Here is a 25,521-nt window from a genome sequence, read left to right on the forward strand (position 1 = left end):
AGAGAATCCGGCAACTGGGGAGCCACCACCAAAAAGACTCCGTTTTCTTGTTGCCACCCTGGAGCACTCCCAGGCCAGTAGTTATTGGTGTTTATACTACATTTTTTAGATTTGCCTTGAGAGAGTCTTTGAACCTCTTTTGTTGAACACCAACGTTACGCTTTCCATTTTTAAGTTCGGAATAAAATAGTTGCTTTGGAAGACGATCATCAGGCATCCGCACAACATGACCAGTCCAACGAAGTTGATGTTGAAGAATAATCGCTTTGATATGGGTGATCTTTGCTTCTTCCAGTACACTGACATTCGTTTGCCTGTCTTCCCAAGTGATGTGTAAAATTTTCCGGAGACACCGTTGATGGAATCTTCCGAGGAGTTGGAGATGGCGTTTATAAGTGGTCCACAATACACAAGCATGCAGTAAGGTTGGTAGTACAATAGCTCTGTAAACAAGCTTTTGGGTTTCCTGGACCCAGAAACAAACCGGCAGCCAGTGCAATGGGGCCAGAATTGGTCTCCTGTGATAATTTAACAGCACAGAGCAGAAACTGACCTTGCTACCACCTCCCTCAAAGTCCCTTCCCCTTACGCAATCCTGCAGATCTGCGAGAGCTTGTTGTTGGGGTGGCTGTGCCCGGTCTGGGATGCGTGGTCCCCCCGGCGCCCCAGCTGCCCGTCCTCGTCCTCCTCTCCGCCGGTCCTCCGAGACATCACTCTGCACGTGGCTGTCATGCCACCCAGCGGGTCATAGCGAGAGCTGGCTGGCGGTGGGCGGAGGAACCTCTCCCGGATGAGGTAGCCGAGTCTTGTCGCTGCCACAAAGCCGTCCAGCGTCGGCATGATCCTGGTCACCCTCGCGTGCACAAGCTGGACAGCCAACAGGGCCCCTGGAGGTGCCAATAAACATACTGTGAAATGTCTGCCTACCTAGAGTTTCCCGAACTCGGGTCCCTGGCCGTTTCTGGACTGCAATTCCCATCAGCCCGCAATTCCCATTCATTTATTCTGTGAACCGCCCTGAGACCCCCCGGTATAGGGCGGTATATAAATTCAAATAATGATAATTATAATAATAATAATAATAATATCCCCAACCACTGGTCCTGCTGGCTATTGTAGTCTAAATACAGCTGGAGACTCAACAGGGGGAATTGTCTGAGCTGACCGGGAGACTCCGGGATCGAAGTGAAGCAGAAGTGGAAGAAGATTGGAAGAAATTTAAAGTTTATTTAAAGAATAAGCAAATAATAGATTAGAAGTAGTGGAAGTGAGGGAGATAAAATAGAGGTTGTAGATAATACAATGGTGTGTAATAAGTATTGTTAGAAGATGGTGATAATTTAATTAAGAAGTAAGATTTGGATAGAAGATAAAGGGTTAAGATGTAAAAGACAGAGAAATAAGGTGATATTAAAGTATTAATTAGAAATTATATAAGATCTAGCGTTTACTACGGAAGATATGTAAAGAATCGCAGAAGGAGGAGGAATGAGGAAGTCATTAGATTGGCAATAAGGGTTATAAGTTATAATTTTTGTTTTTGTATTTTTTTGTATTTTTTTGTATTTTCTTTTTGTGTTTTGTATGTTTTGCTATTTGAGAAAATATTTAATAAATATATTATATATATATAATAATCAACAGGGGAAGCCACCATTGCAAGCATTTCAAAGATGACAGGCAGGCTCGCTCACCGCAGGAGACATCCCACACCGTCACGAACTGATCCAGCGAGGCCGTGAAGAGCAGCCGGTCGTCCCTCGAGAAGCAGGCGCAGAGCACGCCTTGCGAGAAGGAATCTTCCTGGGGATGAAGAACAGACATGGCAAAGGCAGTTTGAGAGAGGCGGGTGCGGGGCAAGCAGAGGGAAGCTGTGGAACTGCCTCCCACTGGATGGCAGCGGAAAGACGGCGGGGCGAATTGACGGAAGGAGGAGGCTGTCAGCCACAATTTCTGGGAATCGGAGGGGGGCAGGTTCCTTTTGTGCTCATGTCCTGCAAAGACAGCGTTGTTCACTGCCTTTGTTAGGAAATGTAGTTTGCAATAAAATAAAACAAAACAGAAATTGTACCGGGGAAAAGAGAGGCTATGCGATGTATCGGCTGCCAAATCTCGTGACTCCAAATGAAGTCACATAAATGCTAGATTATTGCCTTTGTTAACCCTCTTTAAAAGGGAGCGTGTGTGTTTCCTAGGTGGTGATAAAAGGGGTTATGACTCAGGGCCTGGTTGTTTCCCCGTTGTTTTGATGAGTTGGTGATGACAGACAAGCCATGATTTATGGAGCGCTTCGAAGGAGTCTTAGAAGCCAGAAAACCCTCCCTCGGGCTCAAGGGAGAGAAATGTATTGAATTGGACTCAAAATGCATAAATAATACTGTATTAGTATAATCAGCTAATAATATTGTATTAGTATTATTAGTATTATCAGCAATACAATATTGTATTAGTATTATCAGGGACCCAGGTGGCGCTGTGGTTAAACCACTGAGCCTAGGGCTTGCTGATCAGAAGGTCGGCGGTTCGAATCCCTGCAACGGGGTGAGCTCCCGCTGCTCGGTCCCAGCTCCTGCCAACCTAGCAGTTCGAAAGCACGTCAAAATGCAAGTAGATAAATAGGAACCGCTACAGCGGGAAGGTAAACGGCGTTTCCGTGCACTGCTCTGGTTTGCCAGAAGCGGCTTTGTCATGCTGGCCACATGACCTAATGCGAGATGAGCGCGCAACCCTAGAGTCGGTCACGACTGGACCTAATGGTCAGGGGTCCCTTTACCTTTTATTATCAGCTGAGGGCCTTCTGGCGGTTCCCTCCCTGCGAGAAGCGAGGTTACAGGGAACCAGGCACAGGGCCTTTTCGGTGGTGGCACCCACCCTGTGGAAATAAGCAACTATCTGACTTCTAGAAGACATCTAAAGGCAGCCTTGATTAGGGAAGTTTTTAATGTTTGATTCTATTTTTAATATTCTGTTGGGAGCTGCAGGATATGTATGTATGTATGTATGTATGTATGTATGTATGTATGTATGTATGTATAAAATAAAATATAAAATATTTATTTATTTATTATTGGTTAAATCTGCAACACTTTATCTTTGGGGGCAAATAAACACACTCATTTTAGAACAATTTAGGCGATGGGTAGGCAAACTGAGGCCTGGGGGCTGGATCCAGCCCAATCGCCTTCTTAATAAGTCAGCCCGCGGGCGGTCCAGGAATCAGCGTGGTTTTTACATGGGTAGAATGTGTCCTTTTATTTCAAATGCATCTCTGGGTTATTTGTGGGGCATAGGAATTCGTTCATTATTATTTCTCCCCCCCCAAAAAAAATATAGTCCGGCCCCCCACAAGGTCTGAGGGACAGTGGACCAACCCCTGATTAGGCGATGGCGCAGGGCGGGATCCGGAGGGGAGGCGCACCTTTTGGAAAGACATCCTATGCTCCCAGCGGCACCGATCCACGTCCCAGAGGCACTGCAGAGAGTCGGCCGACCCGCTGAGCGCCCAGGCCTCCCCGTGGCTGGTCTGTAAGCATGTGATGCCACTGCTTCCGTGCGCTTCCAGGGCGAACACCTGGCCCCGGGGGCAGTGGTAGAGGAACAGCTGCCCGCCGGTCATGCCATAGAGCACCCGGTACCCGCCTAGCAGGGCCAGGCAGGAGATGCCGGCGCCCGGGATCTGGGTGTAGAAGGAGAAGGCCGGGCGGTCGATCAGGGGTCCCGGCTGCCCCCGACCCACGTCCAGCACCTGCACCAGGTCCTCGCAAGCCACGGCCACTTGCTCCTCGCTCCGGGCGAATGCCAGGGCGCAGACGGGCTTCCGGTTCTCTGCCGGAGGGATGCAGCCAACGTCCTGCAACGAGTCCAAGGGGAAGACCAGCACCGTCCCAGACGCCAGCCCCACAAAAACGAGGTTCCTCTGGGGGGCCACTTCCAGGCACCGCACGGCAGCCGAGGTGTCCAGCCTCTCACGTTCCTCTCCTGCGGGGGCACAGGTGTGTTTTTTAAAAAAATTAAAAATATTATTTTATTAATTTTCCAAAAAACTAAAAATAAAAACAGCAATACATATTCAAGCATAGAGAAAAAAAATAGAGCTGACTCCCCCCTATTCTCTTCCCTGGTTCCATTGTTTATCATCATATCGCATGTCCATTTTAAATTATAAAATCATTAAAATTACTTATTGTCCAGTCATGATGTCTTTACAAGCATTTTTTTTTAATGTCCTGCTAATGTATTAACCCGTGCACATTGTTTCTGTATATATACAATAATGTCCTTCCATTCTTCTTTAAAATTCCTTGTCATCTCTTCCTCTTAATTTCAAAGTCAATTTTGCCATTTCAGCATATTCCATTAATTTAACTTGCCGATCTTCTTTAGCTGGGACACCTTCTTCTTCCCAATGTTGTGCTTATAGTATTTGTGTGGCTGTCATTGCATACAGTAGTACCTCGGTTTATGAACACAATTGGTTCGGAAGTCTGTTCATAAACTGAAGCGTTCATAAACTGAAGCGAACTTTCCCATTGAAAGTAATGGAAAGTGAATTAATCCGTTCCAGATGGGTCCGCGGCGTTCGTAAACCGAAAATTCGCAAACCCAGGTGTTCATAAACCAAGGTTCCACTGTACTTCAAGAAGTCTTTTTGCAGTCTTGTTATATCCACTCCTGTAATACCTCGTAGGAAAGCTTCTGGTTTTTTAACCAACGTTATTTTAAGCATCTTCTTCAATGCATTATAAATCATTTCCCAATAATTCTTTCCAATTTTGCAATTCCACCACATGTGAAGAAATGTCCCTTCAGCTGATTTACATTTCCAACCCTTACTTTCTTCATTCTTCTACATTTTTGCTAATTTTACTGGAGTTAAGTACCATCTGTGCGTCATTTCCATATAGTTTTCTTTAATCGCCACACATGCAGTAAATTTTATTTCAGTCTTCCATAATTTCCCCCAATCTTTGGCCTCATTCCGCACGCCCAAATTAAACTCACCTTCCTCATCTTCTGAAGAGGCTAAAGAAGTTATGATAAAACGGGCTATAGACTTTGGGTACAATATTGAGTTTGAATCTCGGTCAAAATGATGGAATGAAAGTTTAAAATTTACTGCATGTACAGCCTGAAAAGAGAATGTAATAAAAATGATATAGAGGTGGTATTTGACACTGGTGAAGCTGGCCAAAATGTATGTTGGAAATGTAAAGAGAAAGACAGATTTTTTATCCTATGTGGTGGACTTGTGATAAAATTAAAGCATTTTGGGAGTTGATCTACAATGAGTTAAAATAGATGTTTAGATATACCTCCCACCTCCCCCCCAAAAAGAAGCGTTGTTGCTGGGTTTGACAGGAGAGGAAATGGAAAAGGTAGATGAAAGACTATTTATGTATGCAACAACTGCGGCAAGAACTTTATTAGCCCAAAGGTGGAAATTACAGGAATTACCAACGATTGAGGAGTCGGCAGACGAAGATGATGGACTATGCGGAGTTGGCCAAGCTGACCGGTAGAATCCAGAACCAAGACGACCAAAAACTTCAAAGAGACTGGTGTAAATTCATTTGGTATATGAATAATTATTGCAAAAAAAGTGAAGACACTAGAGGGATTGAAATAAACGCCGCAACCATGGGCGTACCCAGGATCAAAACTAGGGGGGGCAAGGGGCGGGGCCAAGGCACGGAAGGGGAGGGGCCACAAAGTGGGCAGGAACGGCGAACTCGCGCTCCGCCAGGCTGTGCCCCTCCCTAGAAGCAGGGCTGGTGGGCGGAGGCGGAGCCCAGCCCAGCGGAGCGCGAGTTCAGCGTTCCCGCCCACCGCGCCACGCTCCCTGGTTCCCCGCCGCGCTTGGCCTTGCCTGAGGGCGCGCCGGGGAGCTGGAGGGAGGGTGCGGCGCGGCGCGGTGGGAATGGCGAACTCGCGCTCCGCCGGGCTGTGCTCCGCCTCTGCCCACCAGCCCTGCTTCTAGAGTAGGGCAGCTGCCCTATCTTGCCCCGTGGTGGGTACGCCCTTGGCCGCAACGATAAATCTTTAAAAACTTCTTAGACCAAAGAGACAGAGTTGGTTATGAGGATACAAAGGCCAGAAGTCGAAGATTTAAAGTGTGATACAAAGACTCGGAAATAATAATAATAATAATAATAATAATAATAATAATAATAATAATAATAAATAACCTGTTGGAGGGACGGAGGGAAGTCACAAGCTCAGCAGAGCAAAGAGTATATTTGTTTGTTCTTGGAATGTTGGAGGTACTGTGTTAAAAAGGAAATTGATAAAAAAAAATCCTATGCAACATAAATACCGTAAATAAATAAACTCACCTTCCTCCGCGTCCCAAAGGACCAGCTCGCAGCTCTCGAGGGACCGGGGAAAGCAAAAGTATTTTCCGCCACGGGAGAGCCCCACGCACTTCGTGTCGGCCATGCAAGGCGGCAACGGTTTGCACGCGGGGTCATCGCCGGGGTCCCAGACCCGGAGGTAAGGCGTGTGGAGAGAGGCGGACACCAGCAGGGCGCCGCAGAGAGTCAGGTGGGTGGCGGGTGCTCCTCGGTCCCCCCAGACGTCCCTCAGCCAGCCTCCCTGGGCCAGGCGCCAAACCTGGGGAGAGGAGCGGTACAGTCAAACCTTGGTTCTCAAATGGCTCTGTTTTTTAATGTTTCGGCTCCCGGGCGCCGAAAACCCGGCTCCTGAGATGATGAGTCTCTGGTTTACTAAAGAGGAAGAAGTTGAACCAGTAATGATACACTGGGCAAGAGATTTTGGCTCTAGTATACAGTTTTCATCATGGGGAAAGTTATGGAAAGAGGACTTGAAGTTAACAGCCTGCTGATGGTTGAAAGAAAATGATACGAAAATGATGTCCCGCTAGTATTTGACACCTAGTAAAATAGCGAAAATGTATAAAAGCAGCTCAAATGTGTGCTGGAAGTGTAAAAGGAAAGAGGGCATGTTTTATCGTATGATACAGTGCTACCTCGGTTTTCGAACGTCTCCGTTGACGAACGTTTCAGCTTTCGAATGCCGTAATCCGGGAAGTAAATGCTTCCGTTTTTTAATGTGCCTCGGAGGTCGAACGCCTTCCGCTGAGTGCATATGTTATTTTTCTCAATTTCTGTATTAAATTTGCAGGCTGCCCTTTGCGCCCCAGTTTCCAAATGTTTCGGAACTTGGTCTTCTGGAACGGATTAGGTTCCAAATAGGAGGGAGGTCCGTGAATGTCAACGGGTCTACTCTGAATACAAACCGTTTGCCTGCCATATCTAGACGTCTTTACTGCATTTGGTGGGGCTTACTTAATCATTCGTGGGTTCAGGATTGCCCCATTGCCCCCCCCCAGCCTAGAAGGCTGGCCCTTCTGCTCCTTTAAATCATAGGATCGTAGAGTTGGAAGGGGGTCCCCCAGCGGCCATCTAGTCCAACCCCCTGCAATGCCGGAAACTCGGCTAAAGCATCCCTGACAGATGGCCCCCCGACCTCTGCTTAAAAAGGAGAGCCTTACCCAGATGCACTCGCTCCGAGAGCTCGTGAACACAGTGGTGTTGTTGGCAGCGATGGCAGCTGCATATACGTCCTCATCGTGCAGCAAATCGGAGTTTAGGACTTGGTGGAAGCCTGTCGGGTCGGGCCGGAAGATTCGCACACGGCGCCCGAAGCCTGGAAGGCAAGCCAGAGCTTGGTTTGAACGAGGGTTCGGCCTTCGTTGGGAGGCAAGGCTCTGGCCACGGGGGAAGTGCCAGAAGGGACAAGAGTGCTTCTGAGGACGTGCAAAGGACTCCTCGCAGGTGGGTGCTTCCTAACATTACCCAGACAGACCCTGCTCTTGCTCTGTGAGTGACTGACAAGCACTCAGTTATTTCCACATCAATTTGCAATTTTTCATGGGGAGCCGCTGTGAAAATTCGTCACTGCCTTAACACGAATTTCCCCTCATTTGTCTTCAATTTTGCCGAATTTTCGCAAGGTCGTTCCCCCTCCTGCCAGAACACATTTGGGCGTGTTGTTTGCATTTTTATGCACGCTCCACCTCTGTCCGTGCCTTTGCGTGCGAGGGGCGCACCGTAACGCAATATTCGGAGAAGGGTGAATCTTGCAGACCCGACTCCGCTCTTTGTTTATTGGGGAAAGTGAGGATGAGGAAGTGTTGGGTGAATTTCAAGGTGCACCAAACACCCCTATATTCCTAAAAACAACCCGCTGCCTGGGGAGGCAGGATCTCAAGGAGCCAAACCTGCCGCAAGAAGAGACTCGTCTTCCGAAAGCGCCACGAAGCAGATTCTCTCTGGGAGCTTCTCCAATAGGCTCTTTCCCTCCGAGGAGACCTGTGGGGAGGAAGGCGGCCTCAGAGCGGCAGCCTTGGAGCAGAGCCAGGGGGGGCAGAGTCCCTCTGGCCCCATAACACGCATTCACTGGCCGCTGCTGCCAGTCAGCGCAGACTAATACTCTGATCAGGATGGGGCAATTCCTCTGACTCTGCAGGAGACGTCTTTAAACCAGCTCTTCTTTTTCCCCCCAGATTCATGAGATCTAGCGTCTTATTTTTTTTAGAGGGTGGGCTGTAGCTCAGTGGAAGAGGCCCTGCTTGGCAGGCAGAAGCCCCTAGATTCCAACCCCCCATGGCAGCAACTGCACTGCAAATTCACTGTAATCAGAATTTTATTATTTGCCGTTTTATTATTTGCCCACCCATTGGGCTGCATCACCCCAGCCCCTCCGCCCGTAACCCCTGCCCCGGAGCGGGCACCATCAGGAGGGTGCCTCCGCTGAATCCGGACAACATCCTGCCCATTTTCCGGAGCAAAGCGCCGCAGGTGGGGGCTCCCTCCTCTCGCAGCCCCCCAAGCGGCTGCCTGGAGAGGAGCTGCCCGCTGAGACTATCCCACAGGCAGACGCTGCAGCCCCCCGCCGACACCGTCGCCACCACCAGCCGCGGCACGAAGACGGCAGCGCACAGCCAGCCTCCCAGGGGCTCGGCCGGGATCCGGAAAGCGGGGGCCGCTGTGCCCAGGTGCCAGGCCTCCACCTGCAGGGAAGAGGGAGGGTCTGTTGAGTCTCTCTGGCTGGGCAACACACAGAGCATCTTCCATTGTGCAACAGGGTGGCATTGCAGAATAATTCGGACTCGCCGAGTGCCCCTGTTTTCTAAGGTCAGTCTAGGATTGACAGAAGCCGTTCCTGAACATTTCCCACTTTTCCTTAGGATATTTCATCAAATCATAGAATCCTAGAGTTGGAAGAGACCACAAGGGCCGTCCAGTCCAACCCCCTGTCGAGCAGGAAACACCATCAAAGCATTCTTGACATATGCCTGTCAAGCCTCTGCTTAAAGACCTCCAAAGAAGGAGACTCCACCACACTCCTTGGCAGCAAATCCCACTGCTGAACAGCTCTTACTGTCAGGAAGTTCTTCCTAATGTTTAGGTGGAATCTTCTTTCTTGAAGTTTGAATCCATTGCTCCGTGTCCGCTTCTCTGGAGCAGCAGAAAACAACCTTTCTCCCTCCTCTATATGACATTCTTTCATATATTTGAACATGGCTATCATTTCACCCCTTAACCTTCTATTCTCCAGGCTAAACATACCCAGCTCCCTAAGCCGTTCCTCATAAGGCAGCATCCATTTCTGAGAAAACAATTGCCCCCATTTTATCCTCACAACAACCCCGTGGTAGGGTGAGAGGCAGTGACTCGCACCCAAGGTTATTTATATGCCACCCATCTGACTCGGTTTCCCCAGCCACTCTGGGCAGCTCCCAACAGATTAAAAACAGAATAAAACATCAAATATTAAAAGCTTCCCTAAACGGGGCTGCCTTCAGATGTCTTCTAAAAGTCAGGTAGTTGTTTATTTCCTTGACCTCTGATGGGAGGGCGTTCCACAGGGCGGGCGCCACCACCGAGAAGTCCCTCTGCCTGGTTCCCTGCAACCTCGCTTCTTGCAGGGAGGGAATCGCCAGAAGGCTCTCGGAGCTGGGCCTCAGTGCACCCCGATTAAAGGTGCAGAAAATCAAACCAGCCATCAACTCTAACCCATAAATTGTATCATTTGGCATTGGAAAAATTGGCATTGTTAACCCTATTGCAATTTGGTATTGACATAACGAGGCTTTTATCGGATTGTTGTCATTGAAGTCCTTGCCGTCTTAAGGTTATTCAAACTAATGCTCTAAATTGTAGAACAGAAAATCTAATAAGATTCTTTTTTGTAAAAAGGAAAAAAAGTTAGAACGCCAGTCTACATACCTCTGAGCCAGACACCCAGTACACAATTTGGTGCTTCTCATCCACGCTGATCTGGCACCATTCCTGATCCCCCGCAGGGACGGTGGATGCAATGGCTTCCTCCTTGCCGGACTCCAGGCTCCAAAGTCGCAGGGTTCGATCCCGGGCAACCGAAATGGCACGGGTACCCTTGGCGAAGACCCTCAGGCACCTCACTTCGGCTGCAAAGAATTGGGGGAAGATTATTATTATTATTATTATTATTATTATTATTATTTATAAAAGCCAGGTCGTTGTTTATCTCCTTGACATCTGACGGGAGGGCGCCACCACCGAGAAGGCCCTCTGTCTGGTTCCCTGTAATTTCGTTTCTTGCAGGGAGGGAACCGCCAGAAGGCCCTCGGAGCTGGACCTCAATGCACCCCGATTAAAATTCACCATTAATTGCAGCTGCGGTATAAGGGCTTCTTCTTTTTTTTCTGACGGGGGTGGTCATTGGAATGATTATAAGATTATGGGAGGCGGAAGTTATGTCAATCCTCAAACCATCAACTCCAGCGCATAAATTGTATAATTTGGGAAGATTGCCAAATTGGCGGGGAAGTGAGAGGGCACCCAAAGGTCATCCAGCCCAACCCCCTGCAATGCAGAAATGCGGGGAGGTTGGTTGCTGCGGGAAACAGGGTAGAAAGGGTCAATATCCTTTCCATCCTGGGTGCTTAAATAGGAAGGACCGCGTCAGGAAGGACTTGAGTTGGAACCGGAAGACAGGAGAAATACCATCAAAGGAACAATGGCAAGAGAAGCTGATGAACTATGCAGAGCCTAAAGAAGCCAGATTATCCTACACCAGGGCCAGGGCCTTTTCAGTGGTGGCTCCGACCCTGTGGAATGCTCTGTCCCACAGGACTAAGGGCCCTGCAGGACTTGATCTCCTTCCACAGGGCCTGTAAGACAGAGCTATTCCACCTGGCCTTCAATTTGAATTAGCCTGATCCTCCATTCCTTTTTCCCTTCCCTTTTTTATGAAGAAACCCTTCTGGGTCCCCACATTAAAACTCTTCCCTGGTCTACATTGATGTTGTATTTTTTGCTGTTTTTGAGCTGTTTTTTAAAAAATCATTTTAATCAATGTTTTATATTTGTTGTTAGCCGCCCTGAGCCCCGTTTCTAACCCGGGAAGGGTGGGGTATAAATAAAAATTATTATTATTATTATTATTATTATTATTATTATTATTATTATTAAAGCTAACAGATAAACTACGTGAAAAAGACAACCGTGACTTTGAAAAAAATGGGAACCTTTTACTTCCTATTTGCAGAAACAACGACAAAATATAGAGTCATTGGCAGGATTTAAATAAACATTTGCAATTTTATTTATATATATATATAAAGAAACTTAATAGTACGATAATACAGAAGTGCATATATAAACAGCAGAATGCAATATGAGATGTAATAAACCAGGGATGGAAGTTGAGGGAAGTCAGCAGGGAAGGGGGGAATTCCTGGGGAAAAACCCCTTCCCTTCTGGTCCTCACCTGTGTGGCCGAGAAGGACATGGCACAGCGAGAAATCTTCTGTGTCCCACACCACGATGGAGCCGTCCGGGGAGCCGGCCAGCAGCATCTTCTGGTCAGGGCTGGCTTCCAGGACGGAGGTGCCTGCAAATTGTGGGGGGTGGGGAAGCAGGCACAGGTCAGAGGGGCTGCTGTGGTGTGGGTCACCTAGCCCCCCAGGCCCCGCGGGTCCAGCGGTCTGGGCTGGTGCAGAAAAAGAAGGGCTTTTTTTGTTTGTTTGTTTTGTTTTGGCAAAAACCTGCAGAAATCTCTGCCACAGAAGCTGGAGCTGGCACCAACTTGGGTGGTCAAATTCACAGAGGAGGGGGAGGCTATTGTTATAGGAATTCTAAGCTCAGATATATATAAAGGTAAAGGGACCCCTGACCATTAGGTCCAGTCGTGACCGACTCTGGGTTGAGTGCTCATCTCGCTTTATTGGCCGAGGGAGCTGGCGTACAGCTTCTGGGTCATGTGGCCAGCATGACAAAGCCGCTTCTGGCGAACCAGAGCAGCACACGGAAACGCCGTTTGCCTTCCCGCCGGAGTGGTGCCTATTTATCTACTTGCACTTTGACGTGCTTTCAAACTGCTAGGTGGGCAGGAGCTGGGACCGAACAATGGGAGCTCATCCCGTCGCGGGGATTCGAACCTCCGACCTTCTGATCGGCAAGCCCTAGGCTCCGTGGTTTAACCCACAATGCCACCCGCATCCCTGATCTCTCATATATATATATATATATATATATATATATATATATATATATATATAAAATAAATGCTCATAGGTGTACAAGGCAAACACATAGATAAGTATATAAACCACGTGTCTGAAATAGTACAGGAGAGCAATCCTGAAGCCATTTTGACTCTCCCAAATTGACCTCAACTATTTCTCTGCAAGGAGGAAGGAGATGGGAAAAGCTTTCTGATATGCCTGGGCAAGATGAAGCAGGACTTAGACCACGGCTTCGCAAACGTGGCTATTTTCATACTACAGTTCCCACTATCCCTGACCTCTAGGGAGGATGGGAGTCGTATTCCCAAAAACAGACCCAAGTTTGGGAAGCCTTGGCTTGGACTACTCCGGCCGCTGCCGCCGCCGCCCCAGGGCTCTCCCCAAATCGTGACCCAAGGGGTGCGAATGCCAAAGCCCACCTTTGGGGAATCCTGGCAGCGTCTTCCGCAGAGGCCCGTCTGGTGGGTACAGGAAGCCGGCGAGAGGGACGAGGGACGGATGGGGCCGCGAGCCAAGCCAGCTCCGGCATTGCTGGCACAGACCCGCAATCAGGCCGCCCGGGTATGAGGGCGCCAGCGACTCCAACCGGGCCAGCATCTCTGTGTAGACCACGTTTGGTTCTGGAGGGGCGAGGGACAATGCCGGATTGATGTATAAGCGAATCAAGCAATAGCTTAGGGGCTCCCCAGAAAACCTTAAGGGGAAAAAACCGGGATGTCCATTTCTAAAATAAAAGATAAAAAACAAATGAAATAAAACCTACACCCAGCAACCGTGTTTTGTGTTGTGTCGGCTCCTAGGGTGTAAGTCATGGGCCCCGCCTGCTAGCCTGCTCCCCAAATATCCCTGGTTTGCTCCTTTCTATATAGAGGGTGCCCACATTCTGCATGGACTGGTTGCAGGGCAACATGGGCAAATGGCTTGAGATACCTATGAGGTCCATCAATGACCATATAGCGTATATTTAACACGAAAAACCCTGGCAATTTGTTCCGGACAAAGGACAGCTGGACATAGAAAGGGCTCCATTACCTTCAGGAGCTGAGGGCTGCATCAAACCTCAATCCGGCCCTGGCGAAGGGACAGGGGAGGGTTACACACACACAGTGCTTATTATTTGCCCCGCACCTGCCTCTTATTCTGAGGAGCTCAACTCAGGCTCACCCTCCCCGTTTTATCCCCGCAGCAGCAACAACAACCCTGCGGAGTAGGCTGAGCTGAAAGGAAGGGATTTGTCCTCAAAGGCCAGGCAAGTGGAGGTTGTTTTAAGAGCAACAGCTCCTTCTGGGAGACACACCTATACAGCTCTCAGCATCGTCCACAACGCAATCCAGGAGGAGGAGGAGGCACTCCCGTACCAGACGCAGCTCTGGGCAGATGATGTGGGTCAGGCACAGGGAAAAGTCCGTGGCCAGGCTCTGCACGCCAGAGGAAGCCACCCTGCAGGAGATCCAGGCCATGTTCCCTGTCAGGGGAAGAGAGAAAGCACATTTCCTCCAACATTTCTCCCGTGATAATAGGGACGTCCTATTCCATCCCCTCCAACGTTTCTCCCGTGGAAATAGGGCCGTCCTATTCCATCCCCTCCAACGTTTCTCCCGTGAAAATAGGGACGTCCTATTCCATCCCCTCCAACGTTTCTCCCGTGGAAATAGGGCCGTCCTATTCCATCCCCTCCAACGTTTCTCCCGTGAAAATAGGGACGTCCTATTCCATCCCCTCCAACGTTTCTCCCGTGGAAATAGGGCCGTCCTATTCCATCCCCTCCAACGTTTCTCCCGTGGAAATAGGGCCGTCCTATTCCATCCCCTCCAACGTTTCTCCCGTGGAAATAGGGCCGTCCTATTCCATCCCCTCCAACGTTTCTCCCGTGAAGATAGGGACGTCCTATTCCATCCCCTCCAACGTTTCTCCCGTGGAAATAGGGCCGTCCTATTCCATCCCCTCCAACGTTTCTCCTGTGGAAATAGGGCCGTCCTATTCCATCCCCTCCAACGTTTCTCCCCTGAAAATAGGGATGTCCTATTCCATCCCCTCCAACATTTCTCCCATGAAAATAGGGACGTCCTATTCCACCCCCTCCAACATTTATCCCATGAAAATAGGGACGTCCTATTCCATCCCCTCCAACGTTTCTCCCCTGAAAAGAGGGACGTCCTATTCCATCCCCTCCAACGTTTCACCCCTGGAAAAGAGGGGCAGGAGCTTTTCCCACTCACCCAGAACATCTCGGCGCAGCTCCTCTATCCGTCCCCCGTGGAGCAGGTGGAATGGCTGTTCGCTCAGTTTCCTCCGGTTGGGAAGGTGGCTGGAGAACCACAACGGCTGTGGCGTCACCTAGACAGGAGGGAACCAAGACGGGGCTTTTTAAAATAAAAAATAATAATGAAATTATTAAATGAGAACCCTACATGAGAGGGTTCAGTATTCAACAAATGACAAAGATAAAAAAAGAGAAAGAGAAAAATATAATGGAAATGAATAAACAAATTAGGGATAAAGAAAAAGATTTAACGAAAGATCCCAAAAACGAGGAATTAAGACAACATGTGAAAAGATTACAAAACCACCTCTCAGAGATAGTAAACAGGGAAGTCCGAAATAAAATACTCTGGACGAAACAAAGATATTTTGAATCCGCCAACAAACCCGGAAAAATGCTAGCTTGGTTAATAAAGGAAAAACAGAATGACAGAATAATAAATAAAATAATGGAGGAAGATCTAGAAATTACGGATCCACAACAAATTAAGGAAAGATTTATAAATTATTACAAAGCACTCTACAAGGAGGAAGGGAAAGATGAGAAAGCAATACAGAACTATTTGGCCCAAAATAAATTACCAGAAATTAATGAGGTAGAATACCAACTTCTAAACGCTGAAATTCAGGAGGAGGAAATTAAAAATATGATTAAGAAAATGAAAGAAGGGAAATCGCCCGGTCCTGACGGAATCTCCGTCAAATACTATAAGATACTAGAAGAAGTGGTAACACCGAGATTAAAGGAAATAATGAATGGAATTTTGGAGAAAGGTTTATTACCAAGGTCCTGGCAAGAAGCACTAATAACGTTGATTCCCAAAGGAGATCCAAATGCGAAATTAATTAAGAACTTCAGACCAATATCTTTATTAAATATTGATTACAAGATATTTACTGGAATATTAGCAAATCGATTAAAGGGTGTATTAACTAGGATAATTGGAAAAGACCAAGCGGGTTTCCTTCCCGAGAGACAAATAAAGGATAACATCAGGGTAATTATTGATTTAATGGAATATTTAGACTTCAAACCAAGTATGGTGACAGCAATGCTGTTAGTTGACGCGGAGAAAGCCTTTGACCGTGTGTCTTGGGATTTTATGATAAACACCTGTGAAAATCTAAAACTGGGACAAAGGTTCTTAAGGGGAATCAAAGCAATTTACAGAGAACAAAGAGCAAGGTTAATCATAAATAATGAATTTACCGAAGAATTCAGCATAGAGAGGGGTACAAGACAGGGCTGCCCCTTGTCCCCCTTGTTATTCATCACAACCCTGGAGACCTTACTGATAGCAATTAGGGGAAACAAAGCAATTAAAGGAATAAAATCAGGAGCCTACTGCTTTAAAACTAAAGCTTTCGCTGACGATTTAATTATTATGACGGAAAATCCGGAGGAAGGAATTGTAACAGGAATGATTGAGATGGGGAAATTTGGGGAAGTATCAGGATTTAGGTTAAACAAAGATAAATCGAAAATGTTAACGAAAAATATGAGAGTAAAGGATCAAGAGAGATTGGAAAAATAACAGGGATTAAAATTGAAAAAAAAGTCAACTATCTAGGGATCCAGATAACTAACAAGAACACAAATTTATTGAAAGATAATTACATTGAGAAATGGAAAGAAGTAAAGAAAAAATTGGTAAAATGGAAATGTATGAACCTATCCATTTGGGGTAGGGTATCTATGATTAAGATGGTGATTCTCCCCCAAATTCTATTCCTGTTTCAAAACATTCCCATATTAATTGGAACCAAATATCTAAAAGAGTGGCAAAAAGACCTGACGGACTTCATTTGGCAGGGAAGAAAGGCAAGGATGAAAGCAGAGATATTAACGAATCCCAGAGAGATCGGGGGACTTGCCCTACCAGATTTGAAGAAATATTTCGAGGCAGCCTGCTGGACCTGGATAAAAGATTGGCTAACGTTAAAAAAATCGGATATTCTGGAACTAGAGGGTGTAAACAAGATCTTTGGGTGGCATGGTTACTTATTCTATGAAAAAGGAAAGAAAAACAAAGAATTTCAAAGTCATATCTTAAGGAGGGCCCTATGGGAGGTCTGGGAAAGAACTAAAGATAAAATTATAGACAGAACCCCCTGGTGGGCATCACCTGTGGAAGCTAATGCCACATTGAGATGCTATAAGAAAGAGGTCTGGCCTACGTATAGAGAAATTACCGAAAAGGCTAACGATAGTATCAAACTTAAAGAATATGCAGATCTTAAGAACAGAGGAATATCCTGGTTAGAATACTATCAATTAAAAGCCACATTTGAAAAAGATATAAAGGAAAGAGGATTTGGAGAAACAAAAACGAGATTTGAATCAGAAATTATTAATAGTAAGGGGGAAACCCTCTCAAAAATGTACAAACTTCTAAACGAGCAGGACTGGGAACAAGAAAGAAAGAACAAATACATGGAAAAATGGGAAAAAGATCTAGGTCATCAGATTGAATACAAAAAATGGAAAGAATTCTGGGATAAACAAATTTCACAGCCTGCTATGCTTTAAAAGAGAATTTTATGAAAATTCATTATAGGTGGTATTTAACGCCTGAAAGGATAGCCAAAATAAATAAGAATAGTAATGACAAATGCTGGAGGTGTGAGCAAACTACCGGAACGTTGTACCACATGTGGTGGTCATGCCCAGAAATTAAAACATTTTGGGAAATGATACACAGGGAAATTCAAGAATTAATTAAAGTTCCGTTTAGTAAGAAAGCAGAAGCCTATTTATTAGGAATTCTTAATAATGAAATACCTTCAGATAAGATCAATATATATCTTTATGCAGCAACAGCAGCAAGGATGACCATTGCTAAAACATGGAAGGAACCTAAGATACCTACGAGAGGGGAATGGATTGACAAACTTTGCGAATATTTAGAACTAGCAAAATTAACTGATCTGATTCGTAATAAACCTAGACACAAAATTAAGGAACAGTGGGAGTGCTTAAATGATTATTTAAATAAAATAGGATTGGGCAACAGAACATGGCTATGTTTAGAATAACTGTGTATGAATTTGAAGACTTCTGTTTTGTTAACAGAAGTTAGTGTATTGTATTAAGAGGACAAGATATAGAAGTATAGAAGATTGAAATTCTGTGCAAAGCGCGGTGGAAGTTATAGAAGATGTTATGTAATTAAGTGCCTAAGATATGACTGTTGAATCAGTCAACTGGGGCTTGCCTCCCTCTTTTCTTTGTCTGTTCCCCCCCCCCCTTTTTTTCTTTTCTTTCTTTCCTCTTTTTTCTCCTTTTCTTTCTTTTTATTCGTTACCATTATTATTATTCCTTCTTTTCCCTTTTCTCTTTCTCCATTGCTTCTCTCCTTTCCGATGCAATTGCTAAGCATTAGTTCTTTTGGGATTTTAACTTTAGGAAAATGCTAATAGGAGAAATAAAGATATAGATTTGTTTGTATTATGTAACTGACGGATGTGCAGGAATGTAAGTGTATTGTTTTTTTGTGTGTGACTATTCTATGTTATTCTTTGTTATATAAATAAATAAATAAAAATAAAATAAAAAATAAATGAAATGAAATGGAAAATAAAGGATACAAAAAGAATGTCACTGTGAGATTATTGATAGCCAAGAACTGGAAGACACAAGAACTGTGGAAGAATGGCAGGTGAAGATGTTGGACTTTATGGAACTTGTTGAACTGACCGGGAGACTGTGTGACCAGAAAGAAGAAACGGTGGAAGAAGATTGGAAGAAATTTAAAATATATTTTAAAAAAATATTGCAATATTTGAGATTATGGATTATATTTGGAAGTTGTTATAGGCTGTAGGTGTAGAAGTAATGGATAGCAAATAAGTAAAATTTATAGAAATGAATTAAATAGATAATGTAAGAAATGAGATAAGGATAAGAGATACAGTGTTGTAAAAATATGATTTAGAAATTACTAAAGATGATAAATTGTGAAGCTCAGAAAGGGGGACTTGAGAAAGTCACCCCACAATGTTAAGAAAAGATTGATAATTAAGAAATTTTAGTTTTGTTTTTGTTCTATTGTTTATTTGTTAGTGTTTAGCGTGTTGTATTATGTTTTCATTTGTTTATGTTGTGTTATTATAAAATTAATAATTTTTTTTGAAAAAAAGGATAAAAAATAATGAAATTATTAAATGGAATGAAAAATAAAGAATAACAAGTAATGAAATGAAAATTAAAGAATAAAAAAGAATGAAATGAAATGAAAGGATGTCATGTAGAGGAGGGAGAAAGGTTGTTTTCTGCTGCTCCAGAGAAGCGGACACGGAGCAATGGATTCAAACTACAAGAAGGAAGATTCCACCTAAACATTAGGAAGAACTTCCTGACAGTAAGAGCTGTTCGGCAGTGGAATTTGCTACCAAGGAGTGTAGTGGAGTCTCCTTCTTTGGAGGTCTTTAAGCAGAGGCTTGACAGGCATATGTCAAGAATGCTTTGATGGTGTTTCCTGCTCGGCAGGGGGTTGGACTGGATGGCCCTTGTGGTGTCTTCCAACTCTAGGATTCTATGAAATGAAATGAAACCCCGCTTCGTCCGGCCACCAAGGGAAAGCCCCCTGGCGTCTCCCCCCGCCGCCCCCCCTGGCAGCTCTCGGGGTCCCCAGAGCTTCACCTTCCTGTCAACGCTCACAGGCTTGGCGGACGAGGGCAGCATGACGGGCTTCTTCGCCCCCCAACTCCAGGTCCCCCGGAAGAAGTCGGCCAAGAGCAGGTGGCGTCGGACACGGTCCTCTGGCCGGGGCAGGTAGCGTTCCTCCACCACGGCCAAAAACTCCCTGGGCAGAGGAAGGAGGGATGGGGAGATGCTCAGGCCAAGCCTCGGACCGTGGGGCTTTGGATGGCCAGCGGGGTTTCACGCTCAGGGGGAGTCCAGAGCCCCACCTCGAGATGCAGTTCGGGGGAGGCCGAACCTGGTACCTCCTAAGCTCTGCCCCCCACCCCCCACCCAGGAGCTACATCCCCCTAAAAGCAAAACCAAGGGGCTAGTCCTCATGGACTGGTTGAAAGAAGGACGTAAGAATTCACCTGATCCCCAGGCAGACCATTTGTCTGTCTAGCCATCACTTAACAGCTCTCTCTCTCTTTCTCCAATTAAGTACACACACACACACAGTATACTTTTCCGTGTAAAAGACTAGATTTTTGTACTAAAAAATAATGTTAAAAAGGGTGGGTAGTCTTATACACGGGGGCAATCTCCCCCCATTTTCTCAATTCGGAGCCCCCCAAAATAGGGGGCATACGCATACGCCTAAACATTTTTGTGAATCTTTCTGCTTTTGTCCATCTGCTGTATTTATTTCCCCCGATTTGAAGTATAAAATGGCAGAATCAGAGTGCCCCTAAACATTTTTTTAAAGAAAAAAAAAGCACTGATTAAATTTTTATAGCCTACCCACAAACTAATCAGGCAGAGTAAACCCTCTTTTTATCTGTCTATAATAATCGCGAATTAAAATGTTTCCCTCCGATACCTCTTGGTAAGAGCTTTGCCTGAGAAAAAGCTTACCTTACTCCATATATATATATATATATATATATATATATATATATATATATCCTTGTTCTTATACATGATATCTTCTCCAATATCACTTCCAGACTCAGTTGAGATGCCCAGCCATACCTGGAGGTGCCCAGAATGTCACCTGGAACATTCTGCATGCCAAGCAGGTGTCCTGCGCCCAAATGCGGGCTTTGCCCTTTCGTGGATGAACTGGGACCCTATTTCAGTACACCTTGGCAGCCCCGAAAGGAGGGGAGGAAGAGGAGTGACCCCTGACCTGTGGAGGAAGCCCATCAGCATGAAGCCATCGGACCACTTCTCCTCCAGCTCCGGGTTCAAATCCCGGCGCAGGCGGGACCACAGCAAGGGCGGCAGGCGGAGGACCCCTTTGCCTGGCGGAGAGTGTGACCGGTAGACCTCTGAGAGGACCTCGTTGTCGAGGGACAGGACATCCTTCATCTCTGCTTCGGAGAGGCCGTTCCTGCACAAAAAAAACCAAAAAAGGGTAGGAAATTGGGCAGAGGAACTCCCCGACACCAGCTTTGCCTCCCTCCCAGGGTTGCTGTTTGTTTTTTTAGTATATATAAAAGTCTTGGTTTGGTTAAGAAAGGGGAAAGATATGAAGTTTGGTATGTTCCCCTATAAACCTCAATCAAATTGACACTAAAAAAAAGCACACATACAACGGTCCTCACCGGGTGCAAGCGAGGTAGCCGAGGGCATTCGCCACCAACACGGAGCCGTGTGCTTCCTCCAAGCGCCCGCAAAGTCGGTGTATGGCCTCCGAGGCTGTGAGTGGGACCGCCAGGGACAGAAGCGGGGCATACGAAGCCCACCGGCCAGCCTCGGCGAGGGCGAGGGACAGCGGCAGCGCCTGCCCGCCAGCAGAGAAACTTTGCTGGAAAAGGGCCTGCTGTTCTGGCTGGAGGGTACGCCCCACGGATGCCAAGCCGTCAGCCAGAGCTTTGCCAGCCTCCTTGGCAGAGAGAGGGGCCACCACGAAGGGGTCCCCACCGAAAGCCCCGCCACTGCCACCCTTGTCCCGGGCAGAGACGACCAGCTGCACCCCAGGAGGGCAGACCGCCGGCAGCCAGGCGGTGCCCAGACTCTCTGTGGCATCGAGGATCAAGACCAGAGGCTGAGAGGCCTGGCGGGAGGCCGAGAGGAGAACATGGTGGAAGCACTGGAGAGGGTCCCCGGTGCCTGGCGGGCACAGCCCCAGCGCCAGGCAAACCTGCTGGCAGAGGCTGGCGAGGAGGGCATTGCACCCAGAGCTGGCCTGAGATGCCCCCAGCAGCCGGAAAACCACCACCGCCTCGGGTCCCAGGGCCTGACAAGCCGCCCCCCGCAGGTGGCACAGCAGAACGGTCTTGCCACAGCCCGGCGGCCCCTGGACCACGAGGGGAGGGTGGCACTGTGGCAGACTGTCCCTCAGGCGTTGGCAGAGGGAGTCCACCAGTTCTGGTCGCCAGCACGGGCTGTGGCTCCGCTCCCGGGCCAGGGCGGCGTGGTGGCCGAGTTCCTGGAGCAGGCGTCCCCCACCGGGGCGCCCTTCTCGTGTCCGCAGGCCCCGGAGCGCTTGGTAGTTGGCGACCGCCACAAATTGGTCGCACAGCTCCTTGAGGTGTTTCGGCTGCGGCTTGGGGCGGAGGGCGCCGGGGGCCGCGTCTCGGGGCACCCGGTGGACCCTGAGCAAACTGGGGCAGGCGCTGGTGATGGTGCCCTTCAGGTCCTCCAGCATCTGACGGGCATCCTCGCCCTCTTCCTCGCCCTCTTCCTCATCCGAGGAGGTCTCGATTACTTGGAGGAAGACCACCGCAGCCCCTTCGTCCTCCGGCCCCGAGCCCAAGAGGCGTGCCTCAATTTCCCGGTGCGTATCTGGAAAAGAGGGCGAGCCTGTGAGGAGAAGCAGCAGCAGCCGCCCGGGGAGGGAGCGGAAGGTGTGTGCCCGTCAAGGGTCCCAATTTCCCCGGGGCAGCCCTGGAATCACAAATGCCCAATCGGCCCAAACAAAGGTTTCAAAAAGAATGGGCAAAATGCAGAGAACGTCTTGCAAAGCAGGGCCCTCAAATTGACACTCGGGCTTGTTTCGATTCACTTTTGCAAAATATATTACGGCACTTAAATTGAAAACAGAAAGGGAAAGGGGTCATCGCGGATTAAGAAGGAGACCGTTTGCTAAAAATGGAAAGAGATCCGTGTTGAGAATGAAGGAAGTCAATTGGAAGAGAAGGAGAAGCGAAATATGAGTGTGTGTGTATTATTATTATTATTTGTTCTGTATAAGTTTCCGTACGGAACTATGTTTTACTTGTATTTCTTCATTTTTCGTTTTTTCCCCTTTTGGTTGTGTGTTAGTAGTTCTGTGTTTAGTTTTGTGTGTGTGTGTGTGTGTGTGTGTGTGTGTGTGTGCTGTAAAATTCAAAATAAAATTAAATAATGGGTAGAATTACAAAAGCCGTACCGGCTTCTGATTCGAACCCAGAACACCCCTATCTCCCACCCCCCACCCCGTGGCACTGGAGCTGAGCTTGGGGAGGAGGGTGAGCCGGCACTTGTCCCGAGCGACGGCAGTGACAGGGAGTCTAAATTTATTTTAAAAGGGATTACAATTCATAGATGATAGATAGATAGATAGATAGATAGATAGATAGATAGATAGATAGATAGATAGATCCGTTCCGGAATACCGCCCGACTTCTGAAAACGTTCGAAAACCGAGGATCAACGGGCGGGCGGCAAAATCCGTGGTTGGGAAAAAGCGCAGCGGAAAAGCTGTTTGACTTCTGAGGCGCGTTCGGAAATGAAAGCAGCTACCGTATTTTCCTGTCTTTAAGACGCCCCCATGTATAAGACAGCCTCTATTTTGGGGGGACTCCAAATTAAGAAAATGTTGAGCTTTCTCTGCTTGCGGCTGCAACCATTCGCTTAACCCCCCCCCCTACACTACCCATGTATAAGATGAGGGCTAATTTTAAAGATTCCCAGGTTTTCGGCATTCGGGTTCCAAATTGTTCGGGTTCCGAGACGCTTGAGAACCGCTGTATTCGGCTTTTTGTACTTTACCTGCTTTGTTTTAATTCGTGTAACATTTTGTTGTGTTTTCATATATGTTGGGACAACCCAGTCAGATGGGTTGTGTATAATAATAATAATAATAATAATAATAATAATAATAATAATAATTTATTCATTTGGTTTTCCAGATTAAATTTTACAATCACATGTCCAACAACATAAAAACACGAAATCTCCTGGACTTCCCTCTTGTCAATAATTCCCTCCCACATTTTTTATGATCATCCAAAATCTTTTACCTATCTAGTGTGTCCAAAATCCACCATTAAACTACTAATGATTTTAGCTATTTACAATGGTTTTTAAGGTAAATTATAAATTCCCCCGGTGCTTTCTTTTCCTGGGGGTAACGCAGGGGTACGCATACCCCTAAATATTTTGTAAATCTAAGTTTGGCCTCGTTGAGGGGCAGTATTTCAATATGAGTAGGAAAATGAGACATTTTCTAAAGAAAAAAAGCACTGAATTTTCCCCAATCCTTATAAAAACTTTGGTTTTCCTGATTCCTGATTCTTCTGATCGTTTTTGCTTTTTCGGCATAAATCCATCAGCTTGATCTGCCATTCATATCTGGTAAGGACTTTATCTTCTTAACAATAATAATAATAATAATAATAATAATAATAATAATAATAATAATAATAATAATCCCATTCTCCCTGCCGTAACTGAGTTCTGGCTGAAAAAAAGCCGTGTATATAATCTATGATTATTACTACTGTATTATTAAATATATTAGTAATCGTGATAATAAAACGATGCATCAAATTAGAGGGGGGGGGATTTCCTCGCAGAAACGGGCCAGCCTCCGAAACACACCTGATTTGTGGTAGCGCAGTCGCTGATACTGGCCAATCAGCCCCTTCCTCTCCGCCTCCTGGGCCGCTCTGCGTAGGGCCAGGACCAAACTCTGCTCCGCGCCGTGGGGCAGGGGACGTTGGAGGGCGTGCACCGGAGGGATGGCGTTCTCATCCTTCAGGTACCACTGGGTCAGCATCTGCAAAGCCTGCGGCTCCTCCTGCCGCAACTGGGCCGCCAGGGCCTCAAATTCCTCCTCCCCGATGGTCGCGGGGGCCAGGCAGGGGCCGTAGCGGCTCCCGAGGAGAGCCTGGGGCGGGCGGGCGAGAGAGAGTGGGGGTCAAAGAGGGTCCCATCTAAGCCCAGCCTCCTCCCCTCATGAGCCCCTAAGCCGGAGGTGAGAGCGAGGGCCCGTTTTTGGCTCTCCACCCTTTCTAAGGTAGAGTGCTCCTGTCCAGGGAGGCTCCATTTAGGAATCCTAGGAACCTGGATCAGGCCAAAGAGGGGCCCATCTAAGTCCAGCCTCCTGCCCTCACAAGTCCCCAAGCAGGAGGTGAGATCAATGGCCTGCTTTTGCTCTCCACCCTTTCTAAGGTAGACTGCTCCTGCCCACGGAGGCTCCACTGAGGAATTCTAGGAAACTCAGAAGAGCCCTGCAGCAGCCAAAGAGCAGGATTCGAACCCAGAGAGCCCTCTCTCCAGCGACTGGCCTCCGACCATGGGGGGGGGCTCAGAGATTCTTGTGAGAACCCCCTCCCCAGCCCCATAGCACCCATAGCAGCCGCCCTTGACCCCCGGGAAGCCGGCACTCACCACAAAGCTGGGCCCCACCGAGAGCTCCTGGCAGCGCCGAATCTCTTCCAGAAAGAGGGGCTCTTGGCCAGCGCCCGTGGCGTCCTGGACGCCCCATCTCAAATCAATGACCTGGACCAGTTTCGGGGCGGGGGGGGGGAGTTAGCAAGTTTGGAGGCAGGGGAAGGAATACAGTTCCCAGGATTCTCAATGTGCTCCAAATGTGCGCCCGAAGGATGGATTCCCCCCACCCCCCAGTCCTGTGTTCGAAAGACTCCTTCTGCTCAAAGAGGTGCGTTCAGCTGGCGCTGAGCTGGGAGAGGGGCGTTTTTTTTTGAGGAGGGGTCCTCACCTCAAACATCAAGCCGTGTTTCTGGCAAAAGGCCTGGAGCTCGGGGTACGCTGTCTCCATCAGAGCCTCTCTTTCTGCCTCCATGTCTGTAACCGAAGAATCGGAGAAGGAGGGGCTCTTGTGCTGCTAGTTCTCTGCTTGCAAGCCCCCCCCATTTATTTATTTCACTCG

At 47.4% G+C, this 25,521-nt stretch overlaps 1 protein-coding gene across 1 annotated transcript; it reads right to left on the reverse strand.

The window, feature by feature from the left end:
• Positions 1-585: 585 nt before the first annotated feature.
• On the reverse strand, positions 586-25,434 carry NWD1 (NACHT and WD repeat domain containing 1). Its single transcript, XM_060275222.1, has 19 exons — positions 25,351-25,434; positions 25,020-25,130; positions 24,228-24,516; positions 21,026-22,208; positions 20,608-20,811; positions 19,437-19,599; positions 14,752-14,869; positions 13,830-13,997; positions 12,952-13,152; positions 11,776-11,898; positions 10,251-10,450; positions 8,753-9,031; positions 8,240-8,330; positions 7,511-7,665; positions 6,333-6,609; positions 5,002-5,022; positions 3,419-3,978; positions 1,695-1,803; positions 586-887 (listed from the first exon to the last, which is right to left on the reverse strand). Exons 1-19 carry the CDS (start codon positions 25,432-25,434, stop codon positions 586-588), a joined length of 4,638 nt encoding a protein of 1,545 aa, XP_060131205.1.
• Between the last annotated feature and the right edge of the window lie 87 nt (positions 25,435-25,521).

Source organism: Zootoca vivipara, chromosome 6 (assembly GCF_963506605.1).
Source record: "Zootoca vivipara chromosome 6, rZooViv1.1, whole genome shotgun sequence".
NCBI lineage: Eukaryota > Metazoa > Chordata > Lepidosauria > Squamata > Lacertidae > Zootoca > Zootoca vivipara.

Excerpts from the sequence above, each read along its gene's own strand:
- NWD1 (XM_060275222.1), bottom strand. The coding sequence starts at position 25,434 with ATGGAGGCAGAAAGAGAGGCTCTGATGGAGACAGCGTACCCCGAGCTC. Across the intron at positions 20,812-21,025 it reads GGCTACCTCGCTTGCACCCG|GAACGGCCTCTCCGAAGCAG; the intron begins GTGAGGACCGTT and ends TTTTTTGTGCAG. Across the intron at positions 3,979-5,001 it reads CTCTTCAGAAGATGAGGAAG|GAGAGGAACGTGAGAGGCTG; the intron begins GTGAGTTTAATT and ends GTGCCCCCGCAG.